We start from the raw sequence: 22058 nt of genomic DNA, 5'->3' as shown, positions 1-22058 counted from the left end.
GTTTAGTTCAACAAACAAGAATGGAACTGCTTAGTAGTCTACCACATGCTTTGACAACCACAAAACTTAATAGTGTGTTCAGTAATTGGTAGATGTGTAGCAGTCTTTATGTCATACCCAAGTTAATGGCACTCCTGATACAAGAAATAACCAAAATCTCTCTCTCTCTCTCTCTCTCTCTCCCCCCCCCCCCTCTTCCTCCCCCCCCTCCCCCGCCCCAATTACTAAAATCAGGTCTATACATCATTAGACTTAAGTAAACTTTTTGAATTTGTTTAGGCCAACGAACTGGTGTAGTTAACATGTAGATGTATAATACAAAAAGTTTTTTTATACTGAGACGCAGAGCTGTAGGCTTTCATTATACCATAACAAGGAGGGTTATTTGCGGAAAGAAACTTAAGAAAACCTTTCACAGAACCGGTAGTGCAATGGAAACAGATCAGAGAAATTTTAGAACCCTTAAAAACTTTTAAAAAATGGGGCAGAAAAACGGGGTAAATTTTGACAGTACTGCCTGCGAAATGAGAGGGTGCGCACATACAACTCATTGACAGCAATCAAAAATCAGTAAACATTGAAAAACTTTTCACTTACCTAAGCCAATTGATGCCAATGCGAATGGTGCTATTACAGGCTCATCATCGACTTTAGGGGGCGTTTTCTTTGCTTCCGACTTAATTGTGGGTGGTGCTACTTCGGGTTTGGTTTTGACTGGCGATTTTTCTTCCAACTTCTGTTTTCCCGTTACTTTGGCAGGAATTCCAAGTTCCAAGTCATGCTTTGTTACATTGTCATCTGGCTTTGTTTCTTTAACTTTTTTGTCCTCTAGCCTGTCAGATGCAGAATTGTCTTCACTGCCTTTTGTAGCTGGTGCCGGCACATGAAAATCACCGTGTACATTAGGTTCTGGAAAACCGAAGTCCTGCTTTGAAGCGTGTATCTCTTCTGGAAAATCTTTGAACTTGTCTTCTGCCTTTATTTGTTCTGGTATGGAATCCGTATCTTTAAAGCTGTCATCATCATGGGCTTCATCTTTCAGGTGTGCAAAAGCTGGGTGAAACTCTGGCTCGGCTGGCTTCTTTTCCTCAGTTTTTTGTTTTGGTAATTCGTCTGTTTTTGGTTCTATATTCTGCACTTCAGGTTGAAGAATATCTTCATTTCTTAAGTGTTTCTCTTCCCGCATCCCTCCTCTCTCCATCTCCATAAACGCTTGGGACATAGCACTTGCATCAGACCCCTTGGGTGATATTTCAAATCTGTTAAATAAATCTAGACCAGAACCCTTCTGTGTGGGTAGATCGAACAAGTTTTCGGGAGCCTGCTTGTTTGATTCAGTCGTTGCAAAGAGGGATTTTTCAGGCTCCACGTTCAACTTCGGGTTGAGTTTTGTCTGCTCATCATGCGATTCAAAATCTATCAATTTGTTTGAAAACTCAGCTTGCGGAATTTCTTCAAGTGTCTCCGGCGTGTTGCCGGCTTCGACAGATCCTACCTTTGAATCACCCAAAAGCGAAAACTCTGAAGAATTCTGGTTGTTTTCAGCTTTACCAACAATAGTAGAAGACACAATATCCTTACCAGAATTGACAGCGGGTTTCATGTCCTGATTAACATCAAAACTATGCTTCCCGGGTGTTTCTGACAAAGGAGAAGATTCGGGTTCTAAATGCTCAAAATCATCTATAGATTCATGATCTCGTCGCATACCCGTTGCTTCAGTGGAAACTGCCGAAGACACGATGTCGCTGGCATGCTCCTTATCCTTTTCCACGTTAGTAGCAGAGGTTTCCATTTTTGGTCGTTAAAACTTCAGAAGCTGGCGAAATCTGAGTCGTTCGGTCACTGTATCACTATCCACTCGGCGTACTCACGTTACAGAACGGAACTGCACATCCGCTAACCTGAAGCTGTCAAATGTCACAACCGAACGCCGGCAATTTCATTCACATACTCTGTAATCCAGAGGATGAGTCAGATGCGTCGATGTCCACACTAGCACTTTATGTAGTATACATATTCATGCAAAACAAAAGAATATTTATGAAATAATGAATAATTAATAGATTATTTTAGTACTGAATGGACAGTGATGTTTAGTTTGTACTTAAAATTTATCCATACTTTCAGTTGTTATTTTGATTATTACGCTTGCGCAGTGAGAGCCACAAAGTTATGCCGCCCAACCCTGGCGATCGACGCACGCGCACCACACTCATTTCAAATATGGCCACGAATGGTGTTGCTGGTGTGGTGTGTTCTGCCAAAGAAGATGTAAAGCTAGAAAAATACGATGTATGTAAACAAAATGGGAAACCCGTATTTACGGAAAGGAAAAATGGCCTCATTCGGGTGAGTACTGTACACTGTGTGTTTTGAAAATATTTAGTAGTTAAGGAGGTTTCATCTTAGGACTTGAAGTTTCACATGTCAGTATGTAGCGCGTTGCAGATAGTGCAGAATAAGATTTTCGCGTCGTTTCTGTCACCGCGGAGCAGGTTTATGGGAAACAACATCACATTGTAGTGACTTTTATGTTGCTTTCTTGTTACTGTATGGGTGTCATACCGGTGTTTGTTTTCTGTGATTGATTCTTTGCAAATTTTACCGACACCTGAAAACTGTTAATCGCAGCACTGTTTGTTTTACAGGATATGCAAGATGTCAAGAAAGTGGATGAATTATTTAATAAGGAAAAGCCAAAAAGATCGAAAGAGTCTTTCGAACAGGTGCCACTATATACAGCCATTATGACATTTATAGGATTTTATTTATTAATGTTTCTCGGCTATTTCAACCAAATTTTTTTCACGCCAAAAGTTGCCAAGGAGAAAAGCAACAGAGAGGTACGTATAGTATGAAATGGCATGGTAGGTTATTTAGGTTAGATGTGTGTTGCCTTCAGGAGCAGAAGCTAAGTGACAGCAGTGTTATTCTTCACTCCTGAAATCAATGTGCCTGTGATTGGTTTACTTGTATTTGTTATACCCAAAACTTGAATGGTTTTGATTGATACACTGGGTTATAATCCTGAAGATTTTAACGGCGTTTTACACAAATCGGGACCTCTGTCAAGGCGTATCACATAGAATGAGTTGTGCTGCATTTCAGTAGATATTTCTGAATTATTTTCTTGTGATTAAAAAGTCTCCTCGTTCAGGGAGGTAGTTTTTAGTTTGTAGTTCATACAGAAGTATTGTAAAATACGAAGTTGCACTTGTCATTTTAATACTGCAACACAAGTGCGTGTTCTGGGAGACTGTTTACTAGCAGTATGAAGATGTGGTAAACTCCTGCAGTAGATTTCAATACTTTAAGAATCCGAAGTTACTACCATTGTTTATAAGTATAGGGGCCTAATATGAATTACATACGCCTCAAAAGAAAGAGCAAAAAACATTTTTGCATGTGCAGAATCTCATATTATTGTGCACCTTTAACAAATGATCACTTTGCAGGTAATGAATTGCAGTGATTTCATGTTGTATATCTTTTTAAATTTAAGGAACTCTTGAGTGGCATTTATAGATATCAAAATTTACTTACCTCTAGAGAAAAGAACTATCTTGGAAAACAGTATTTGTCACAAGAGAGTTTAGGTTACTAGGGAACATTTGGTAATTGAGAATATGTGAAGTTTGGGGTGTGGCATAATCCATAGAAGTGATATACTCTCATAAAACATGAGTTTTATATAAGGTTTTCAGAAATTACTGCAACCAGTCGCCTTTTATGTAGATGTATTTTATTTAACCATGACCGGTTTCGAGCTGCCTAGCAACTCATCATCAGATGGTATATACATTTAGTGCTTTTTTTGTACCCATTGTGTGGGTGGTTGAGTATCTGTGGCTAGACAGAAACGAGAACAAATAATCGCTACATGTGGTACAGTATCACGAAATATTTACAGCATAATTTATGTTTAACGTATAAGAGCAAATAATCACTACATGTGGTACAGTTACATGAAATATTTACAGTTTCATTTACGTTTTGAGGTGTTACTTACAAATAAATCTTTCTGCAGGTATATATATCTCTTTTAGGACGTATTTTTGAAACCATTGTGTCTTGTTTTCCACAATTTCACAAGTTAAAACTTTCACTAGATGTATATTACTTTTATGAGGCCTCATAAAAGTAATATACATCTAGTGAAAGTTTTAACTTGTGAAATTGTGGAAAACAAGACACAATGGTTTCAAAAATACGTCCTAAAAGAGATATATATACCTGCAGAAAGATTTATTTGTAAGTAACACCTCAAAACGTAAATGAAACTGTAAATATTTCATGTAACTGTACCACATGTAGTGATTATTTGCTCTTATACGTTAAACATAAATTATGCTGTAAATATTTCGTGATACTGTACCACATGTAGCGATTATTTGTTCTCGTTTCTGTCTAGCCACAGATACTCAACCACCCACACAATGGGTACAAAAAAGCACTAAATGTATATACCATCTGATGATGAGTTGCTAGGCAGCTCGAAACCGGTCATGGTTAAATAAAATACATCTACATAAAAGGCGACTGGTTGCAGTAATTTCTGAAAACCTTTTCACACCACAGTCGCAGTGTTCCACATCCACAATGGATAAAAGTCTTATGAGTTTTATATGTGACACTCTTAAGTTCCAAGAAGTCAGATCATAAGTAACATACTTTTCTTAAGAAAAATAAGGTCCCTGCATATTGATGTTTTGCAGTGGATATTTAGGACATACAAGAAGGCATCCCGTCACCCCGTAGTGAGGTTTCTCTTTACAATTGGTGTACTGCTGCTGAAAATGTATTTTTTTTTTTTGTTAAACAATGCAACAGCTCTTTAAGTCTAAAACAGTCTAATGTAGATCAGGTATGAAGAAAATTGTATTGTGTGCTATATAGTAAACCAAATAATGTTTAGTTTTTTCTTATTTTTGCGATAATTAAAAGTTTGGGAGTGACTGTTTTGTAACTGAAACTAATGTGGAGTGAGTTTATATGCCTGCTTATAGTATAATTTCCTTTCCGTGTATAGTTGTATAACATTGAAATTATAACAGGGAGATTAAAACTACAACTTATATAAGTTATAACCTTCCTTCCAATGAATTGATTTGTGTCAAATGTTCATCATAAAAAATAGTTATTGTGGTTTATTCCCGAGGCTGCTTGGGACAGGAAATATGTTACCACTGGGGAATTATTCTGTATTGATTATGCTCGCCAAAGAATGACAAGTATTAACTGTCAGCAAATTGATACTTAATTTTGACTAGGGTTCTGGACAGGCATTACAGTAAGCATGTATCCAAAATGAGGATTTAATGTTCAATGTATGAAAAGCACTAACAAGTAGTTAAAATACTGGAAAAACCCTGGTAATTTGTTTAACCAAAATCATAAAATGCACGGTAAGTTTTTGAAGAAGTGAACAATTTCTGGACACTACCAACGCAAAGGGAAAACGTTTCTTTGTGTTATAGTAAAGGAGTTACATCTTCTACCACATTTGCCTGACTGGATGAACTTCCTATTGCATTACTTGACACTTTTGTTTTTAGTAAACTCTGGTGATCTAATAGTTATTTTTGTGGTGAACTTGCAAATTTCCTCAGCTTCCAACATGTTGTGAGAAGCACTCATGTGAATTCTATACCATACTGTGTGTTAAAATTCAGATTGAAACATATCGTGTTATTTCTATATGTGTAGTCTTTAGGGAACAGCAACAATTAGGGTATCATGAACAACGCAAGTCAGTAATCTGTTGCATAGATGGTGTTTTTATTTATATGTTTTGGTTGTAGATGTTTGGTAAACAAAAGTTACTAATGACATCATTTATTTGTTTTGGATCTTAGGTTAGATTATGTTTTTAATTAGACTGGGTTGGTCTGGTGTAGATTATTAATGTGTCGAAGATCATGATACTATTATTCTGCTTTGACCAGTGACATTGCCAGTGTTATAAAGTGAAGGTTATGCTGGTGGGCTCCTGTAGTGTAGCCCAAGGTCTAAGTTAGAGTGGAAAGTGATACTTCGGTTGTTAGTTAGCAAAACATATGACTGCATCACAGGAAAAAAACACTATCTATTTATGTGTAGATTCTGGTGACACTGACCAGTAGTGTAGCTTGAAGTGTAGGGTGTATTGTCTGATAACAAGAACTTACTGCCCGAAATCACTTATTCCTGAGTAGGAGACTTTAGATTGTTGGTTTTAATATGGCTAATGTTTTAATGTTGTTTATGATGTCACTCATTGCTCATATTTTAAGGCACTAATCTTCACCATGTTAATGGTGTTATCAGCCTGTGTGTGTAGTATATCTTCGTTTACTGATCTCAACAATTATCCCCATTGTTGTGTATTAATTAATCCATAAGACATAATATTTAACCTGATGGAGAACCTTAAAGGATGAAGAATAGAGTAAATTATACATTAAAAGAGGCAATGGCCTCTAAAGGCTATTAACTACTGTAATTCAATGTATATGCATGTAGTATGGCTTTTGTTGAAAGTGCACACATTTAATACAGAAACTACCATCTTCAAAAATATTACTGGTTTTAGTAATATTCCCACTTGATTAACATTCACACTGATAGTTGTCAAATGGTAAGTTATCGACATACTGCAAAACGGGCATGTTTACAAAGTGCATTGTTGTCATTTCAGTTACTAATTGTGATTTACAATTTCTGGATTTAATCAGATACTTTGTAAGATGGTTGGTTGGTTTGTGGGGGTTAAAGGGACTAAACTACAAAGGCCATTGGTCCCTACTTTGTAAGAGGTGGCGCACATGATGTTACATTCACTGTTTTTTCTTGCAAGCAAAAAGAGAAAAAAGTCAAACCTCTGTCCCAGAGTTTCATCGGGCAGTATTTAATGTCATGTTAAAAACCAAGTGAACTATTGTGGAAGAGTGAGAAAAGTATAGCATTTATTGTATTCTTCCAATTATTTGTCTCAAGTAATTGATAATGTATTTTAAGTGTTTTGTTAATATTGTTACATTAAAGCTGCAGTGTGGGTTACAATTAATAGTGGTTTAACAACAGTCTTTTGAATTCCAGGGCTATGCACCATTATATGACAGATTTGAAAGCTTTTACTTGCTCTATGTGTATCGCAGAGTGCGTGATTGTTGGAATCAACCAATTTGCAGTGTTCCTGGTGCTGAGGTTACGTTAAAAGACAGAATTACAAGGGATTATGGGTGGACATTTGAGTAAGTTTTCAGTTTTGGTAGGATGCCAATTTATTTTATTATTAAAATTTTATACTCTCTCTCTCTCTCTCTCTCTCTCTCTCTCTCTCCCTCTCTTTTTTTCCTGCATTGTGGTTTTGTTGTATTTCTTTAGAAACAATATTGCTTACCAAGTAGATACTTTTTAACAACATGACACGGTATGCATATTATGTTTAATATTTGTTGCTGCAGTGTTCAAGAATTATATTACGTCAAGACAGATATACTGAACTTTAGATTTATGGCTGACAGTAGATATAATTATATTTCTGTGTTGAGATCTGCCTATTTCGAATAACTGTTACAAGACATGGACTGCTAAAAATAGTGAAATTCACAAAATAGATTCTTTATTTTGGAATCATGCTACTAATTTACTTAAGAGTGCTGAGTTCAATAGCTGCCAGAATGCTACTGAGTTATTTCTTTTGTAGTTTCCTCAGCCTCTTCGTCAGCCCTTGCTTTACTCCTTTAATGTCAGCTGACACATATGTTTGTGGAAACATGAAATTAATGTGGTATACGAAAATAGTGGATAGAACAAATGCAGTGGTATGGGTGAAGACAACCACTTGTTGTGTGAAGCATCTGATACATGCATTTGATACATGCAAGCGAGAGACTGAAAGTTACAGGTCACCTGTTGAACTTGCATTCTTGTTAACCATAGATAAGTTATTTGAGTTCTACAGTTTGAGATTGATTATAACTTTGTTTTAATAATATTGTCCTCGCTTTAGGTGGTAGTGTTTTAGGAATTCAAATACAGATACATTTCCCTTCATGAACAACATGTTATGATGGCTAGATTCTACACCAGAACATACATCAATAACTGATGGGTGACATTTAAAAGGAAAATACTAGTTCTGAATTTATTGTTGTTGCAAATAAGTTTATAACGTTTGAAATGGATATCATAAAACTGCAAAATTAAAATTACCTACAAATTTTCATTAAAGTAAATCTCGTGTTGGGATAAAGTGTTCCTGTATTTATTTCTTACAGTGAAGGAAAAGTAAAGCAAAGTAAAATTGTCTTTCCTTATGCATTAGGAGTGGGCTAAAAGTAAATCTGTTTCACTGACATAAATCTATGTAGAAAGTTGGCGACATTAAATAAATTAAAAATGTTACCTGTGGTTACCTTTTTTTAAGTGATTTTGAACATAGAAATCGTAATCTCTCATATATGCAAGTGAAACATAACTAATGTTCCTTATGAGACTGAGAGGTCCTTGGGAATACCAGGGATTGCGGTACCACACGTGTTTCACCCATGATATCATCAATGTGGCAGTTACACCTATATAAAGTTAATAAAATACGGCGACCATGACATTGCAGATAAGAACAACTCAAAAATATTTAATTATGGAACTAATGTGAAAGTAATGAGACAAGCACAGGCATTAGGGGGTTTTGGGCAGGGACAAACTAAATACACGACAGTCCTAATAATGAAGACGTAGCAAAAAAATACAAATGCCAAAATCAACAAACTGACAACCTTGACAGTCAAAAAGCTACAATACCAAAAAACTTTAAATAAAAGGTATCAGAAGTTGACGTACAGAGCTAAAACAAAGTCAGTTATACCATGAACCAACAAAAACCTCCAGAAAATATGTACTGAAAATTTCACTTGATGTACATATCTTAAACAAAGCCTACAATATGCATCAACCATAACTAGCAGAACTAACTTTTATCAAACCAAACCACGCAAAAATAACTAGAGCAAACTCCACCACTAGAAACCTCTAAACATGAACTTCAGGCTACTGCAACATAAATTTCGATACCCACATCACAAAGAAAATTGCATGCATAAACACCTGCATTACACTTCTTACAATAATAATAATAAAAACCCTGGAGATCCGGGAAAAGAATAGGCCTCAGGTATGTTCTGCCAGTCGTAAAAGGTGACGAAAAGAACAAACTGCTAATAGGACTAAACCCCCTTTTAGTGTGATTAGTTGGTTCAGGATAGAACTAATGAAGCCTCGGACAAGCGCTGTCATGGTCGGGGATGACGCTTGAACCCTATGCCCGTCCACAATGGTAACGACACTGTTAGCCACATGGAAAAGGATTTAAATCCAAATAGAGGTGTTTTGCAGGATATGCTTCCTGCAACCACTCTAGAAGGAACACAAAGACAGAGGATGAGATGGTCAGATGAAGTTAACCGACACCTCATGTTCTGTTATTACCAAGCAACAAACTTAGGAACCAACACAACTGGATACAGATCACAAGTATACACAACATTTACTGCCAGATACTCAGAATTAAAATTTTTAACAGAACAATGACTAGCTGATCAGATCCGTGTAATAATAAAAAATAACAGGATACCCCAGTCAGAATTAGAAAACAGCAAACAACAAGTACAACAAATACTGGAACAAAGTAATGTGCAATCAGAAGAAGAAGAAGAAGAAAATACAGTGATGGACTCAAACATCCCAGAGCAAACAAACAAAGAACAACACACATCAATTAAACAATCAGAGGAAAACGAAATCTTAAGACAGCCACCAGAACAAGGACAAATAGAACATGAAGTCACACACATGTTAAATATAGAAGAAAAATTTCAGCTGACATATATAGAATACAAAGACACAAATGCAGACATTAGACCATTCTTGCATAGACCGCCAAATAACCCACAAGTCGAAACAACAATAACAACTATCAACACAATCATACACAACAAAATAAATGAAAATACAACTATGGAAGAGTTACAACTACTGATTTATATAGGAGCACTCACTACACTAAATACACACACTAGGCAGAGATCAGAACCAACCAACACACAGAAGAAACCCACAAAACCAGCATGGCAACACAGGCTACAGATCAGAATAGAAAAACTGAGAAAAGACATCGGACAGCTAACACAATTTATAAGAAATGAAATACCAGACAAAAAATGAAAAAGGTTAGGTAAAATCTCACAACAAGAAGCGATGGAGCAATCAGATGGAAAGAAGCAGGAATTACAAGCACTGGCCAAACGACTTAGAAGATACAAAAAAAGTGAAAATAGAAGAAAACAAAACCAAACATTCAACACAAACCAGAAGAAATTTTATAAGTCAATAGATAACACACACATTAAAATAGACAATCCACCAAACGTAACAGACATGGAACACTTCTGGAGAGCAACATATGGTCAAACCCGGTACAACATAACAGACATGCACGGTGGATACAAGCAGAAACAGACACATACAGGATGATACCACAAATGCCTGAAGTGATAATTTTGCAACATGAAGTCACCCAAGCAATTAATTCTAAGCACAATTGGAAAGCCCCTGGAAAAGATAAAATAGCAAATTTCTGGCTAAAGAAGTTCACCTCAACACATTCACATCTAACTCAATTATTTAACATATGAATATAATAGAGGGAAACATTCCACGTGGGAAAAAATATCTAAAACAAAGATGATGTGACTTACCAAACGAAAGCGCTGGCAGGTTGATAGACACACAAACATACACACAAAATTCAAGCTTTTGCAACCAACGGTTGCTTCATCAGGAAAGGGGGAAGGAGAGGGAAAGACGAAAGGATGTGGGTTTTAAGGGAGAGGGTAAGGAGTCATTCCAATCCCGGGAGCGGAAAGACTTACCTTAGGGGGGAAAAAAGATCCATACCTAGCATCAAACAAAAAACAGAATTACAGTCAATTTCAAACCATTGACAACACAATGAATAACAATTTCCAAACCGAAGGCAGATTAGAGCCAATAACAAACGACATTATAATGGTGCCCAGACAAGCCAACAGAAGCAAACTTCCAAAACACAAGTAACACACTGCACTAAGTCCAGTGCCATACTATCATCACTCACAAACAGTTTAGAAATACAAACATCTCACACTAGAATGCGCCACTTCTTACTTAAACATGCCGCTTGAAACACAATCTCATTTCAGAGACCACACCACAGTGACTTCACATAATGCAAGTGTCACGTCATGGGTTGAAGCCAATGGATGATACTGTAAACTTTGGTTGACCCAGTTTGTCTTGAAGATATGTTGTATTAAGTACCCAGTTTTCTCATGGGTGTAATATTATAACTGTTTTTTAGGAGGTGATGAAAATGTTCTTGTATACCCTTCTTCAAAGTAAACTTCTTCGAGAAACTAAAGATTTTATACGATTTTTGATACTATCATTGATCATATAATGAAACATCATTTTCTCAAATGAAAATTGTCAAGATCTCTAAAATATTCAACATAATGTAATAATAATCCATACTAAGCGTGCAGAGAGATTAGAACTGTATATATTGTATGACCCAATCCTGAACCCTTTGCTTTTACAGTTTAGGCTATCAAAATATGACTCTTAATGTCCCTTGGAGCTTTCTTCTTTCTGTACCCATCTTTTGAGTCTTCATTAGATAACCTTATTCCATTAGAATATTGCTGCTGAAAGATAAGGGCCATGCAGTTTTAATCTTCAAAAAAAATTTTGCATCAGTGGATACATTACTTAACAGATAGGGAATGTTTATAGAAAGTGATGATGTTATGGGAGAAAGGGGGGGAGGGAGGGGAGGTAGTGCTCCAAGACTTAGTCAGCCTATGGTCTCGGTATCTGTATAATATTAACTGTTTGGTTGCTGTTGTCAAGTTAACTCGTCGTACTCTGCCTTCCCAAGGTGCAGTTGAAGAGTTTAAGTGTGGCCTCTGGGTTTTCTTTCAGTGCTACTTCCTTGCCGACCCTGAGTGCTGATAACAAATATATACCCACAACCAGTCCACATACCTGAGTGCTGTTGAGGAGTTTCAGCATACACCAGATTTTGTGCTCCATATCTCGGTAGCTTTTCACAGCTGTGGCCACTAATTTGTGTTTGAATACTGTGTTTATTGTGATCTTGTTATGCTAGTTTAGCTTTCACTTTATGTCTTACTGTTCATCACTGTATTTTTATCGACATATGTTCGGCAAAGAAAATGTCACAACACCTTGGTTACACTGAGAATAACTGAAATACCCACAATACGAAACAGTGAGGATGACTTATTTGCTGTCACCATAAGTGATAACACTGCTACAGATTCTTAATGCAACAGTCCTAACCTGTATACGTCAGCAGGTGTGGCACTTCAGTCATATTTTTCAACAAATGATGTAACTGATTGTTCTTCTGAATCCAAAGAATCTGACAGTGATGGTAACTTTTGGATTGGATTAGAAACTATTAAGGAAAAAATCCATCTTTACATATCTACAGATTTGCAACAAGGGTAAATACACAGAGAAGCTTCAAGGTCGCTAACTAATTTTTACACATACTATAATGTCAGTCTCGTCATTAGGAAGAGTTGGAAACCATATTACTTCAAGTTTTTGCTTGTCCATCCTTGTGATCGGAGGTCTGAGGAATGTTGACCGTTGCCTTACGTAAAAAGATGAAACCCTACAGCCATTCTTATGATGTCATTTATTGTATGGCTACCGGTTTTGGAGCTTCAGTCTACTATCTTCAGGCCTTAGCTGATGCTAAAGGAGTTAACACCACCCGTATACACAATGCATCAGTGGCCAACATAACTGGTTTACCCAGACTGCCTACAGCTGTGATGTTATCTCTCTGACAATCGGTTGACTCAGTTGATAGCTGATGGTTGGAGAGACAACATCCCAGTTACAGGTAGTGTGCATTAACCAGTTACGTTGGCCACTGATGCATCGTGTATGTGGATGGTATTAACCCCTTTAGCTAAGTCCTGAAGATTGTGCACTGAAGGAAAAGATCTGGTAGCCATGCAGTAGATGAAATAACAATGGCTGTAGATGTTTCATTTTCTTACATATTACTTCATCTCACGTAAGACTTGCAAAATGATCACAATGAGAAAATTGTAGAAAATAGAGCTGATACAGAAGTTTACTGACAACATTCGTCCCACATATAATTCACAAGTGGAACAGTGAAGGGGGGAGATCAGTTAAGTGGTGCCAGAGGTACCTTGTGCCACAAATCATTAGGTGGTTAGTGGAGTGTAGATGGAGATGATAAATCTTAGACAGAAGGAGACATTGCAGAAGGGCTCTAGACATATCCAGCACAAGATGATGTGGGCCCCTTGGATAACTGTGCCTCAGGTAGAAATCCAGATGCAGGCTACTTAGCGTAGGTAGAAACATCAGGCTGTAATGACACAGTTTTCAGTTCAGGTCATTATATTATGCACTTCTTTATCATTCATCTAAATTAATAGCTTAAATGGGTTTATCTGTAAGCAGAATATTGGGATCTGGAGAAATGTGAAATTTTAATTAGATGTTGAGCACCTCCTTCCTCCACAGGAAGCAAGAGTTTCAAACAGCTTGAATGCATCATATTATAGTAATATTGCTAAGCATTTACATCTGCTCTGCTGTCCGCAGCTTGTGGTCCAGTGAGCGTTGCTGCCTCTGGATCACGGGGTCCCAGGTTCAATTCCTAGCTGGGTTGCGGATTTTCTCTTCCTGAGGGCTGGGTGTTTGTGTTGTCATCATCATCATCATCATCATCATTCGTGACAGTGGCTTGATTGGATTGTGTAAAAAATTGAACCATGTAAAAATTGGGACTTTGTACGGGTGCTGATGACCGCACAGTTGAGCGTCCCACAAACCAATCATCATCATCATTTGCTCTGCGTTTTGAGGTGAATGTTTCTGAGATGATTAGAAGAAATTTATAACTAGAACAGTGGTTGTTCTCATTCACGTACAGTGTGTAAGAATTTAATTCGAGCAAATCGCAGCTAAAAAGGATTTTAATGAAAGATAAAAAGTTTTATAAAGCTTTTACATTCACATGATATTAAAATGTGGGGTGACACATCATATAGTCAAATCAAAATATTTCTTTTAGAGGATAATTCTTTAATAGGAAGCATGATATACTAGTTAATGGATCTTGTTAACAAAAGATGCAACAACTCATGTTTAAAATACCAACTAGTGAGAAATATCTCAACAAGTGGAATGGAAGCAGAAGTAGCCCCTATGGTCTGTTTAATGCTTGCTAAATGCTTTATTAGGAACATATTGAGGAACAAATAGTACAATAATTGTGACCATAGATCCAAAAACAGAAAGATCATATACAATAAAAAATCGAGCAGTTAATGCAAGACATTAAGAAAAGAATTGTAAAATTTTAACAAAATTACGTGTGTGTGCTTTGATGTAATTGAAGACATTGTTTGCATCCTATGTTTATTTATTTGGATTGAATCTCAATAAACATTTCAGTTGGACTGGTTCCTTTAGGAGTAATTTTACAGATACAGTAATGGTACAAACCAGGTGCTTAAGCAAATTGTGTGTTCCAATTAGTCCATCTCTAATGACCTATTCATCGACAGGACATTAAACACTAATCTACTCCCTCTCCTCCATCTCCTCCTCCTCCTGTTCCTGTTCCAATTTGATGGTCTGCTTGCCCAAAAGAGGATGAGAATTTTATGTATGTTTGAGAAGAGAGGGTCTGGGAAGTGAGTATTTTAAGGTCATACTTTTAAATAAGGCATCTGTGTTTTTTTTTTTGGGGGGGGGGGGGGGGTTGTACACACATTTTGCCGCTACGGTCGCAGGTTCGAATCCTGCCTCGGGCATGGATGTGTGTGATGTCCTTAGGTTAGTTAGGTTTAATTAGTTCTAAGTTCTAGGGGACTGATGATCACAGATGTTAAGTCCCAAAGTGCTCAGAGCCATTTGAACCATTTGAACACATTTTGCATTCCTTTTAGACTGCTTGTGAAGTTTACAATATGCATTTCATTCACTGATTCCAACTAACATTTACTTACATGCACCTATTACTTCTTACAATATGATCATCTCATACATCCTGTTAATGGTGTTTGAATGTGCTGCAAGACTTACATATTTTTTGTGCCATAAACCTAGAATTCAGATGATGCCTCTTACTATTAATATGTTCTTCATGAATTGTTAGCAATTTGGTGTGGCTTCATTGTCTGTTTCTCACATTTGCTTTTTCATGTTTCCTATTCTGACCAGTTTTTGTGTAATTGTGCAGTTAATTTGTGTTCTTGTTTGTTTACAATAATGGAGCAAATAATCAATAATCATAACATTTTTAGGTTTACAGGTTCTGAAACACAGTGCCTAAATTTGGGCTCTTACAATTACCTAGGATTTGCTGAAAAAACAGGCCCATGTGCTGATGCTGCTGAGAAGTCTATAAATGAATGTGGCATCTCCACATGCAGTCCTGTACAAGAGATAGGTATAGTACACTAATAATAATATGTCCTGTTGTCTTAATGCGTACTGTTAGGTACGAGCTGTTTCATTTTATGTCTGTTGGAAATCATTCATTAATGAACAGCTACGAGAATTGTATCATTGCTATTAGTTCATTGATACAAGATTTATTGTAACCTACGTATCAGTTTAGTCTAACAATGGAAAATCCAGAATGGAATGTAACAGTATTATGAGAAGGAAAGTTGCTACTCACCATATAATGGAGATGCTGAGTCGCAGATAGCCACAACAAAAAGATTTTCCCACACAAAGCTTTTGGCCAATGGCCTTTGTCAACAATACGTGCACGCGCGCGCCCACACACACACACACACACACACACACACACACACACACACACACACACGCGCGTCATCTTTTGTTGTGCCTATCTGCGACTCAGCATCTCCGCTATATGGTAAGTAGCAACTTTCCTTCTCATAATATTGTAACAGTTTAGTCTGTTTTTATTTATTTTTTATTAATAAACTGAAGCATTAATTAAACTCCAGGCTGTTTAATTTCTCTTTCCGGATGATTCATCATGTTTCATAGATTCCCTAATAAAAACCATCTTAGGTGATGTGGAAGGAGACAAGTTATACGGGGGCTATTCAGAAAGTAGGGAACATTTTGCATTAAAAAAAAAAAACAAAGAAGTACAAGAAATACATTTTATTATGTACATCTGAAAGAGCGACTGACATACTACTTTTCCAAGTTGTCACCACACATTGAGGTACTTAAATCATAGCGGTGGACAAGCTTTGAAAGACCTTCGTCGTAAAATTCTGCCGCCTGAGACTTAGCCAGTGAGTCACGCCCGCCTGGAGTTCCGCGTCATCATCAGAGCACTGCGTTGCAAGTCAGTTCTTCATCTTGGGAAACAAGTGGAAGTTGCTTGATGCAAGATCAGGGCTGTAGGGCGGATGAGGGAAAATTTCCCATTTGCGTGAATTAAGGAGTTCTTTAGTGCAGTTTGCCATGTGAGGTCGGGCATTGTCATGCAAAAACAAAATTTTGGACGTCAGCTTTCCTCAGCGTTTGTTTTGAACTGCTCTTCTAAGGCTGTGCAAAGTTGGACAGAAAATGCTCAGGTGCCCACTCTTCTCTTCATCATGAACTTTGGTTTGGTCATTTTTAAACCGAATACACCATTTCTGGACAGAACATTCACTCATTATGTTGTTTCCATACACTTCGCACAATTCATGATAAATTTCTATAGGTTTTAGGTTTTTTGCCAACAAAACTGTTTCACAGACTGCTCCTCACAACTGGCAGGATTTTCAATTGCAACCTCCATTTCAAATTCACATATCGAAAAAACCAGATGTGCAGAGACTTTCCCGCTGTCATGGATGGATACTGACTGAGCTGCCGAGCACACACATACCAAAATACATGCGATTGGCTGACGCCTAGTGGCGTCACATGAAACATTCCTTACTTTCTGAATAGCCCTCGTATATTAACTTTGGGCAGTAGTAATTAGAAATTGTACTGATTAATAACTATAATTAAACTGCTGTCAAATGTTTGTTCTTACTTAGTTAACTTTGTCACAAAACTAGCAGGTAAATTGCTCCTCCCTCAGTTGTATTAAATAGCTATATTTTTCCTGCTATTGTTAGCTTAACATTCATGAGCTCATTTCTCCTTATTGTAAAACAACAGTTACCTACGTGCCATAAGAAAGAGACATGTTTATGTTCGAACATTACTACTTGATTGCCACTATCACATATGTTCAAGACTAGAATCTGGATAATCAGATAATTTGTAACTCTGATTTAGAAAAGTGATTTTAATTTTGTAGCAAAATCTTAAGGAATCTCAAATACACTCTAAACTCAGGCAAAAATCTGTATCTATATTGTGTTTGTTGTAATGTGATTGGGCAAATAGTAGTTCAGCAGAATTACCATTAACAAGTAATTTGTGGATGTGATGAGGTGACTACTGTACTTAGGTTTGTTGGGAGGATTCGGGAGAAATGGGTCACATCTGTAAAGCAATCTGCAACTAATGCACTAGTAGTGACTGCGTTAGCATCTGGAGTTCTTATAAAGCAGACATTGAAGGAATTCAGGGACATTAAGGTAGGATTGTAACAGTTCTGTATAGCTCATAAAACAAATTCGAGTTCAAGAACCTTTTAAATAATTGTGTTATTTGCTCTCTTGACCACACTGTTTGTGCACATCCGTTAGTCACCTACATGCACAGATGTAATGTATCTGGATAGCGCATTGTCTACCATGCACTGTTAGACCAGCATTTAGAATATATATGTAGGTGTAGACATTTACATTGCATTTCATTTAATTTATCATTATTAAAGTATATGTGTGTTTCTACATCTACTTATATACTCCGTTAGCCACCAAGCAGTGTGTGGCGGAGGGCACAGTTCGCGCCAAAGTCATCTTCCCCCTCTCCCCCCCCTCCCCCTCTTCCCCCACCCCCTCCCCCTCTTCCCCCACCCCCTCCCCCTCTTCCCCCACCCCCTCCCCCTCTTCCCCCACCCCCTACCCCTCTTCCCCCCTCCCCCCTCTGCACCTCTCCCCTCACCCCCCTCCCCCCTCTCCACCTCTGCACCTCTCCCCTCACCCCCCTCTCCCCTCTCTCCCCTCACCCTCCTCTCCCCCTCCCTCCCCTCCCCCCTCTCCCGCTCGCCCCCTCCCCCCTCTCCCGCTCGCCCCCTCCCCCCTCTCCCGCTCGCCCCTCCTCCCTCGCCCCCTCCCCCCTCCGCCCTCCCCCCTATCCCCTCCCCCTCTACCCTCGCCCCCCTCTCCCCCTGCCCCTCCCCCCCTCTGCCCCTCTCCCCCTCCCCCCTCTCCCCCTCCCCCCCTCCCCCCTCCCCCCTCTCCCCCCACTCCCGCAGGGGAGTGTCATAGGACCGTTGCTATTCACAATATACATAAATGACCTGGTGGATGACATCGGAAGTTCACTGAGGCTTTTTGCAGATGATGCTGTGGTGTACCGAGAGGTTGTAACAATGGAAAATTGTATTGAAATGCAGGAGGATCTGCAGCGAATTGACGCATGGTGCAGGGAATGGCAATTGAATCTCAATGTAGACAAGTGTAATGTGCTGCGAATATACAGAAAGATAGATCCTATATCATTTAGCTACAAAATAGCAGGTCAGCAACTGGAAGCAGTTAATACCATAAATTATCTGGGAGTACGCATTAGGAGTGATTTAAAATGGAATGATCATATAATGTTGATCGTCGGTAAAGCAGATGCCAGACTGAGATTCATTGGAAGAATCCTAAGGAAATGCAATCCGAAAACAAAGGAAGTAGGTTACAGTACGCTTGTTCGCCCACTGCTTGAATACTGCTCAGCAGTGTGGGATCCGTACCAGATAGGGTTGATAGAAGAGATAGAGAAGATCCAACAGGGAGCAGCGCGCTTCGTTACAGGATCATTTAGTAATCGCGAAAGCGTTACGGAGATGATAGATAAACTCCAGTGGAAGACTCTGCAGAAGAGACGCTCAGTAGCTCGGTACGGGCTTTTATTGAAGTTTCGAGAACATACCTTCACCGAAGAGTCAAGCAGTATATTGCTCCCTCCTACGTATATCTCGCGAAGAGACCATGAGGATAAAACCAGAGAGATTAGAGCCCACACAGAGGCATACCGACAGTCCTTCTTTCCACGAACAATACGAGACTGGAATAGAAGGGAGAACCGATAGAGGTACTGAAGGTACCCTCCGCCACACACCGTCAGGTGGCTTGCGGAGTATGGACGTAGATGTAGATGTAGATTTGTTCACAACTTTCATGTGATACTACTTTCCTGTAGACTACAGGATCATCGGCAAACAGTCCATTAGTTTATTTCCGCTTTTTTGATATTGTGGGGAGAGTGAATCTGTGTGATAGGCCCTTACTGTGACCCAATTGTAGACCTATTGAGCTATCATGCGGGCCATTAATTAGAAAGCCTGGATAATCGGTAAGTGTGACAGTTTTTGAACAGTCTGTACAGGTCATCAAGAAGTGGCTTATGTTTGTTAAGAATGGGAATAATCCCAGTATTAATCGTTGTGAGACTCCATATTTTATGGTTATTCGTTTCTGAGTTTAGTTCAGTTCAGAAATGCAACTAGTGAGTGCACGTTTAAGCTTTTTATTACGAAAGAAGACTGCCTCCATGCTAGTTGGATGCCTTTAATGCAACATTTTACTTTTCAGAGTAAAATTTTATGACTCACAAAGTCAAAAGCCATGGCAAGGTCATGGAATGTGCCAGTAAAAAAGATTTTTGTTGTTAAGCTCTGCTAGGACTCTTCTTCTTCTTCTCTCTCTCTCTCTTTCTTTCTTTCTCTGTTTTTTTATATTTTAGATCAAATTATCTTTTTCCTCTGTAACAGATCTTTTATGAAAAGTCGTCTGAAAAGTAGTTAATGAAGAAAGATCCAGAGTGAGCATATCAGTTTATTACATTAGAAACAGTATTGTAGCCAAAAAATTACTGTATCCATTTTTACCGTTGTCATAATATTCGCTAATTTTGTTAGTAATTGTAGTTTTAAACTGGTTGGATGTGCAAACAAAGTCTGCTTGATTAAAGCTAATACAACTGTATGTAGTTCTTTGTTGGCACGTGCAATATTTATTTACATTGTGAGAAAATAATCATTGAATATGGTGGTCATTGATTTCAGTATGTCATCATTTCTGTCACAACTATTATCTGGTAACAGTGTCATTTACCTAACTATTTGTACTACTATCACTGCTCCAGATCTCATTTTCTGTTGCTTCTTTACTATTTTACTTTTGATATACAGTACACGTGTTTCACAGTTTTGATAATCCTGGAAGGTCGTAGCACTGGTGATTTTATTATTATTTATTTTCATGGCTCACATGTAGTTTAAAATTACAGGTATATGGTATTAGAAATAATATATATGTAACAGGAATATGAACATACAAAACTACATATAAAGCTAACTAAATGTCAATATCTAGGTTCCTAATCCATATAAGAGCCATATCATCAGCTTTCATGAGGTCGTTCCAACTCCTCTGGTAGGAACACAGGGGGTATTCATTCCTAATGTGACTGATAGTCTGGTTCGGAACCCCACAGTCACAAACTGGAGACTTGTGTTGCACGCCATTTGTAAAGAGGGTCTGCACATCAACCATGCCCAGGGTGAGCACTGTTAAATTTGACCCACAGTTTCCTGTTGAGTTTTGTGCCAGCAGTATCATAGTTATACTTTCAGAACCACTCAAGCTGTTCAGGATTTTCAGTAAATAGACAGCTCTGGTCCCACAGGCCTCTCATCCTGGTATCACTGGCATCTAGCTGTTTTGCTTGTCGAAATGGTGGGGTTATTGAACCGAGTCTATTTTGTCGTAAACATGGTATGTCTTCGTGTTTGGGTGATTCCAGGTTCTCCTTTAGCTTGTGGTATTTCTTAAGCAAGGCTTCGCTTCTGCAGATTGCAGATGGATCGATGTTGCTCAGCAGAGGAATCCAATAAATCAGTGTTGGTCAGATTGCCCCATTTATTAACTGCTGGACACTGATAAAGTTGGTGTGGCAGCTGTTTAGCCATACACTTCTCAGCTGATGAGAAGACCAGCGCAATGGAGGATTTGCACAAGGTATCTGCTGAAGCTCCCCATGTCATTTCATACAATTTTTGAATAATATTGTTACGACTTATCTTGGCAGCAGTATATTCAAGATGTTTTTTATATGAAAGGGAGCAGTCAAGGGTGACACCAAGGCACTTAGGGGACTTGGTATGGCAAAGAGAGTTTCCATTAAGTTTCACTCTGAGCTTCGCATTAGTTTGTTTGTTTGTCAGATGGAAATCACATACTTCAGGTTTACTTGTACTGGGTTTAAGTCGCCACTTTCTAAAATAGGCGCTCATAATGGCTATATCATCTGGGAGAATTGTCTCCGCTTGTCCAAGGTCCTGGGTTATATGGGCAAGAGCGATATTGTCTGCATAATAGAATTTTGTTGACCTGGTATTGGGGAGATCGAAGATTAAGTGGAATAATAGAGGGGCTAAGACGGAGCCCTGTGGTAGATCATTACTTAATTTCCTCTCCTTGCTCACATTTTCTCCCAAGTAAACATGGAAATATCTATTGTTTATCCTGGTGTTGATGAGAGTTACAGTTTTTTGGCATCAGATTGTTTTTAGTAATTTGTATACTATCCCTTCTCACCAGACTTTATCATATGCCGTGGTTAGGTCTATGAAATGATAGATGTCTTCACGTTTTTTAGGAAACCAGCCTCTATGAAAGTTGTTAGGGTCAGTACCTGGTCGCAGTAACTTCTCTGTGGCCTGAAACTCGCTTGCTCAGCTGAGATATATTCGAGAATGAAGCCACTAATTCTAGTGTAGATGAGCTGCTCCAAGAGTTTATAAATACAGCTCAAAATGGAAATTGGTCTGAAACTTTTGAGGGTGGTCATCTGGT

General features: G+C 38.3%; 2 protein-coding genes across 5 annotated transcripts in view; one reads left to right on the top strand and one right to left on the bottom strand.

The window, feature by feature from the left end:
* The window catches only part of LOC124802404 (reticulon-4-like), a 377134-nt gene extending 375176 nt beyond the window's left edge, over positions 1-1958 (bottom strand). Inside the window, exon 1 of one of the 2 annotated variants that reach the window (XM_047263158.1) lies at positions 598-1958. In XM_047263158.1, coding sequence (XP_047119114.1) covers positions 598-1795 — 1198 coding nt within the window. In that variant the 5' untranslated portion in view covers positions 1796-1958. The remainder of the gene's footprint in view (positions 1-597) is intronic. The other variant, XM_047263159.1, reaches the window with a different exon arrangement.
* Positions 1-22058, top strand: part of LOC124802406 (serine palmitoyltransferase 2) — a 420470-nt gene that overhangs the window by 329943 nt on the left and 68469 nt on the right. For all 3 annotated transcript variants that reach the window (XM_047263163.1, XM_047263162.1, XM_047263161.1), the window contains exons 2-5: positions 2160-2352; positions 2652-2846; positions 7081-7235; positions 15411-15556. In XM_047263163.1, coding sequence (XP_047119119.1) covers positions 2176-2352; positions 2652-2846; positions 7081-7235; positions 15411-15556 — 673 coding nt within the window. In that variant the 5' untranslated portion in view covers positions 2160-2175. The remainder of the gene's footprint in view (positions 1-2159; positions 2353-2651; positions 2847-7080; positions 7236-15410; positions 15557-22058) is intronic.

The sequence above is a fragment of the Schistocerca piceifrons genome, chromosome 6 (genome assembly GCF_021461385.2).
Source record: "Schistocerca piceifrons isolate TAMUIC-IGC-003096 chromosome 6, iqSchPice1.1, whole genome shotgun sequence".
In the NCBI taxonomy this organism is placed as follows: domain Eukaryota; kingdom Metazoa; phylum Arthropoda; class Insecta; order Orthoptera; family Acrididae; genus Schistocerca; species Schistocerca piceifrons.
This window is presented reverse-complemented; position numbering and strand designations above follow the sequence as displayed.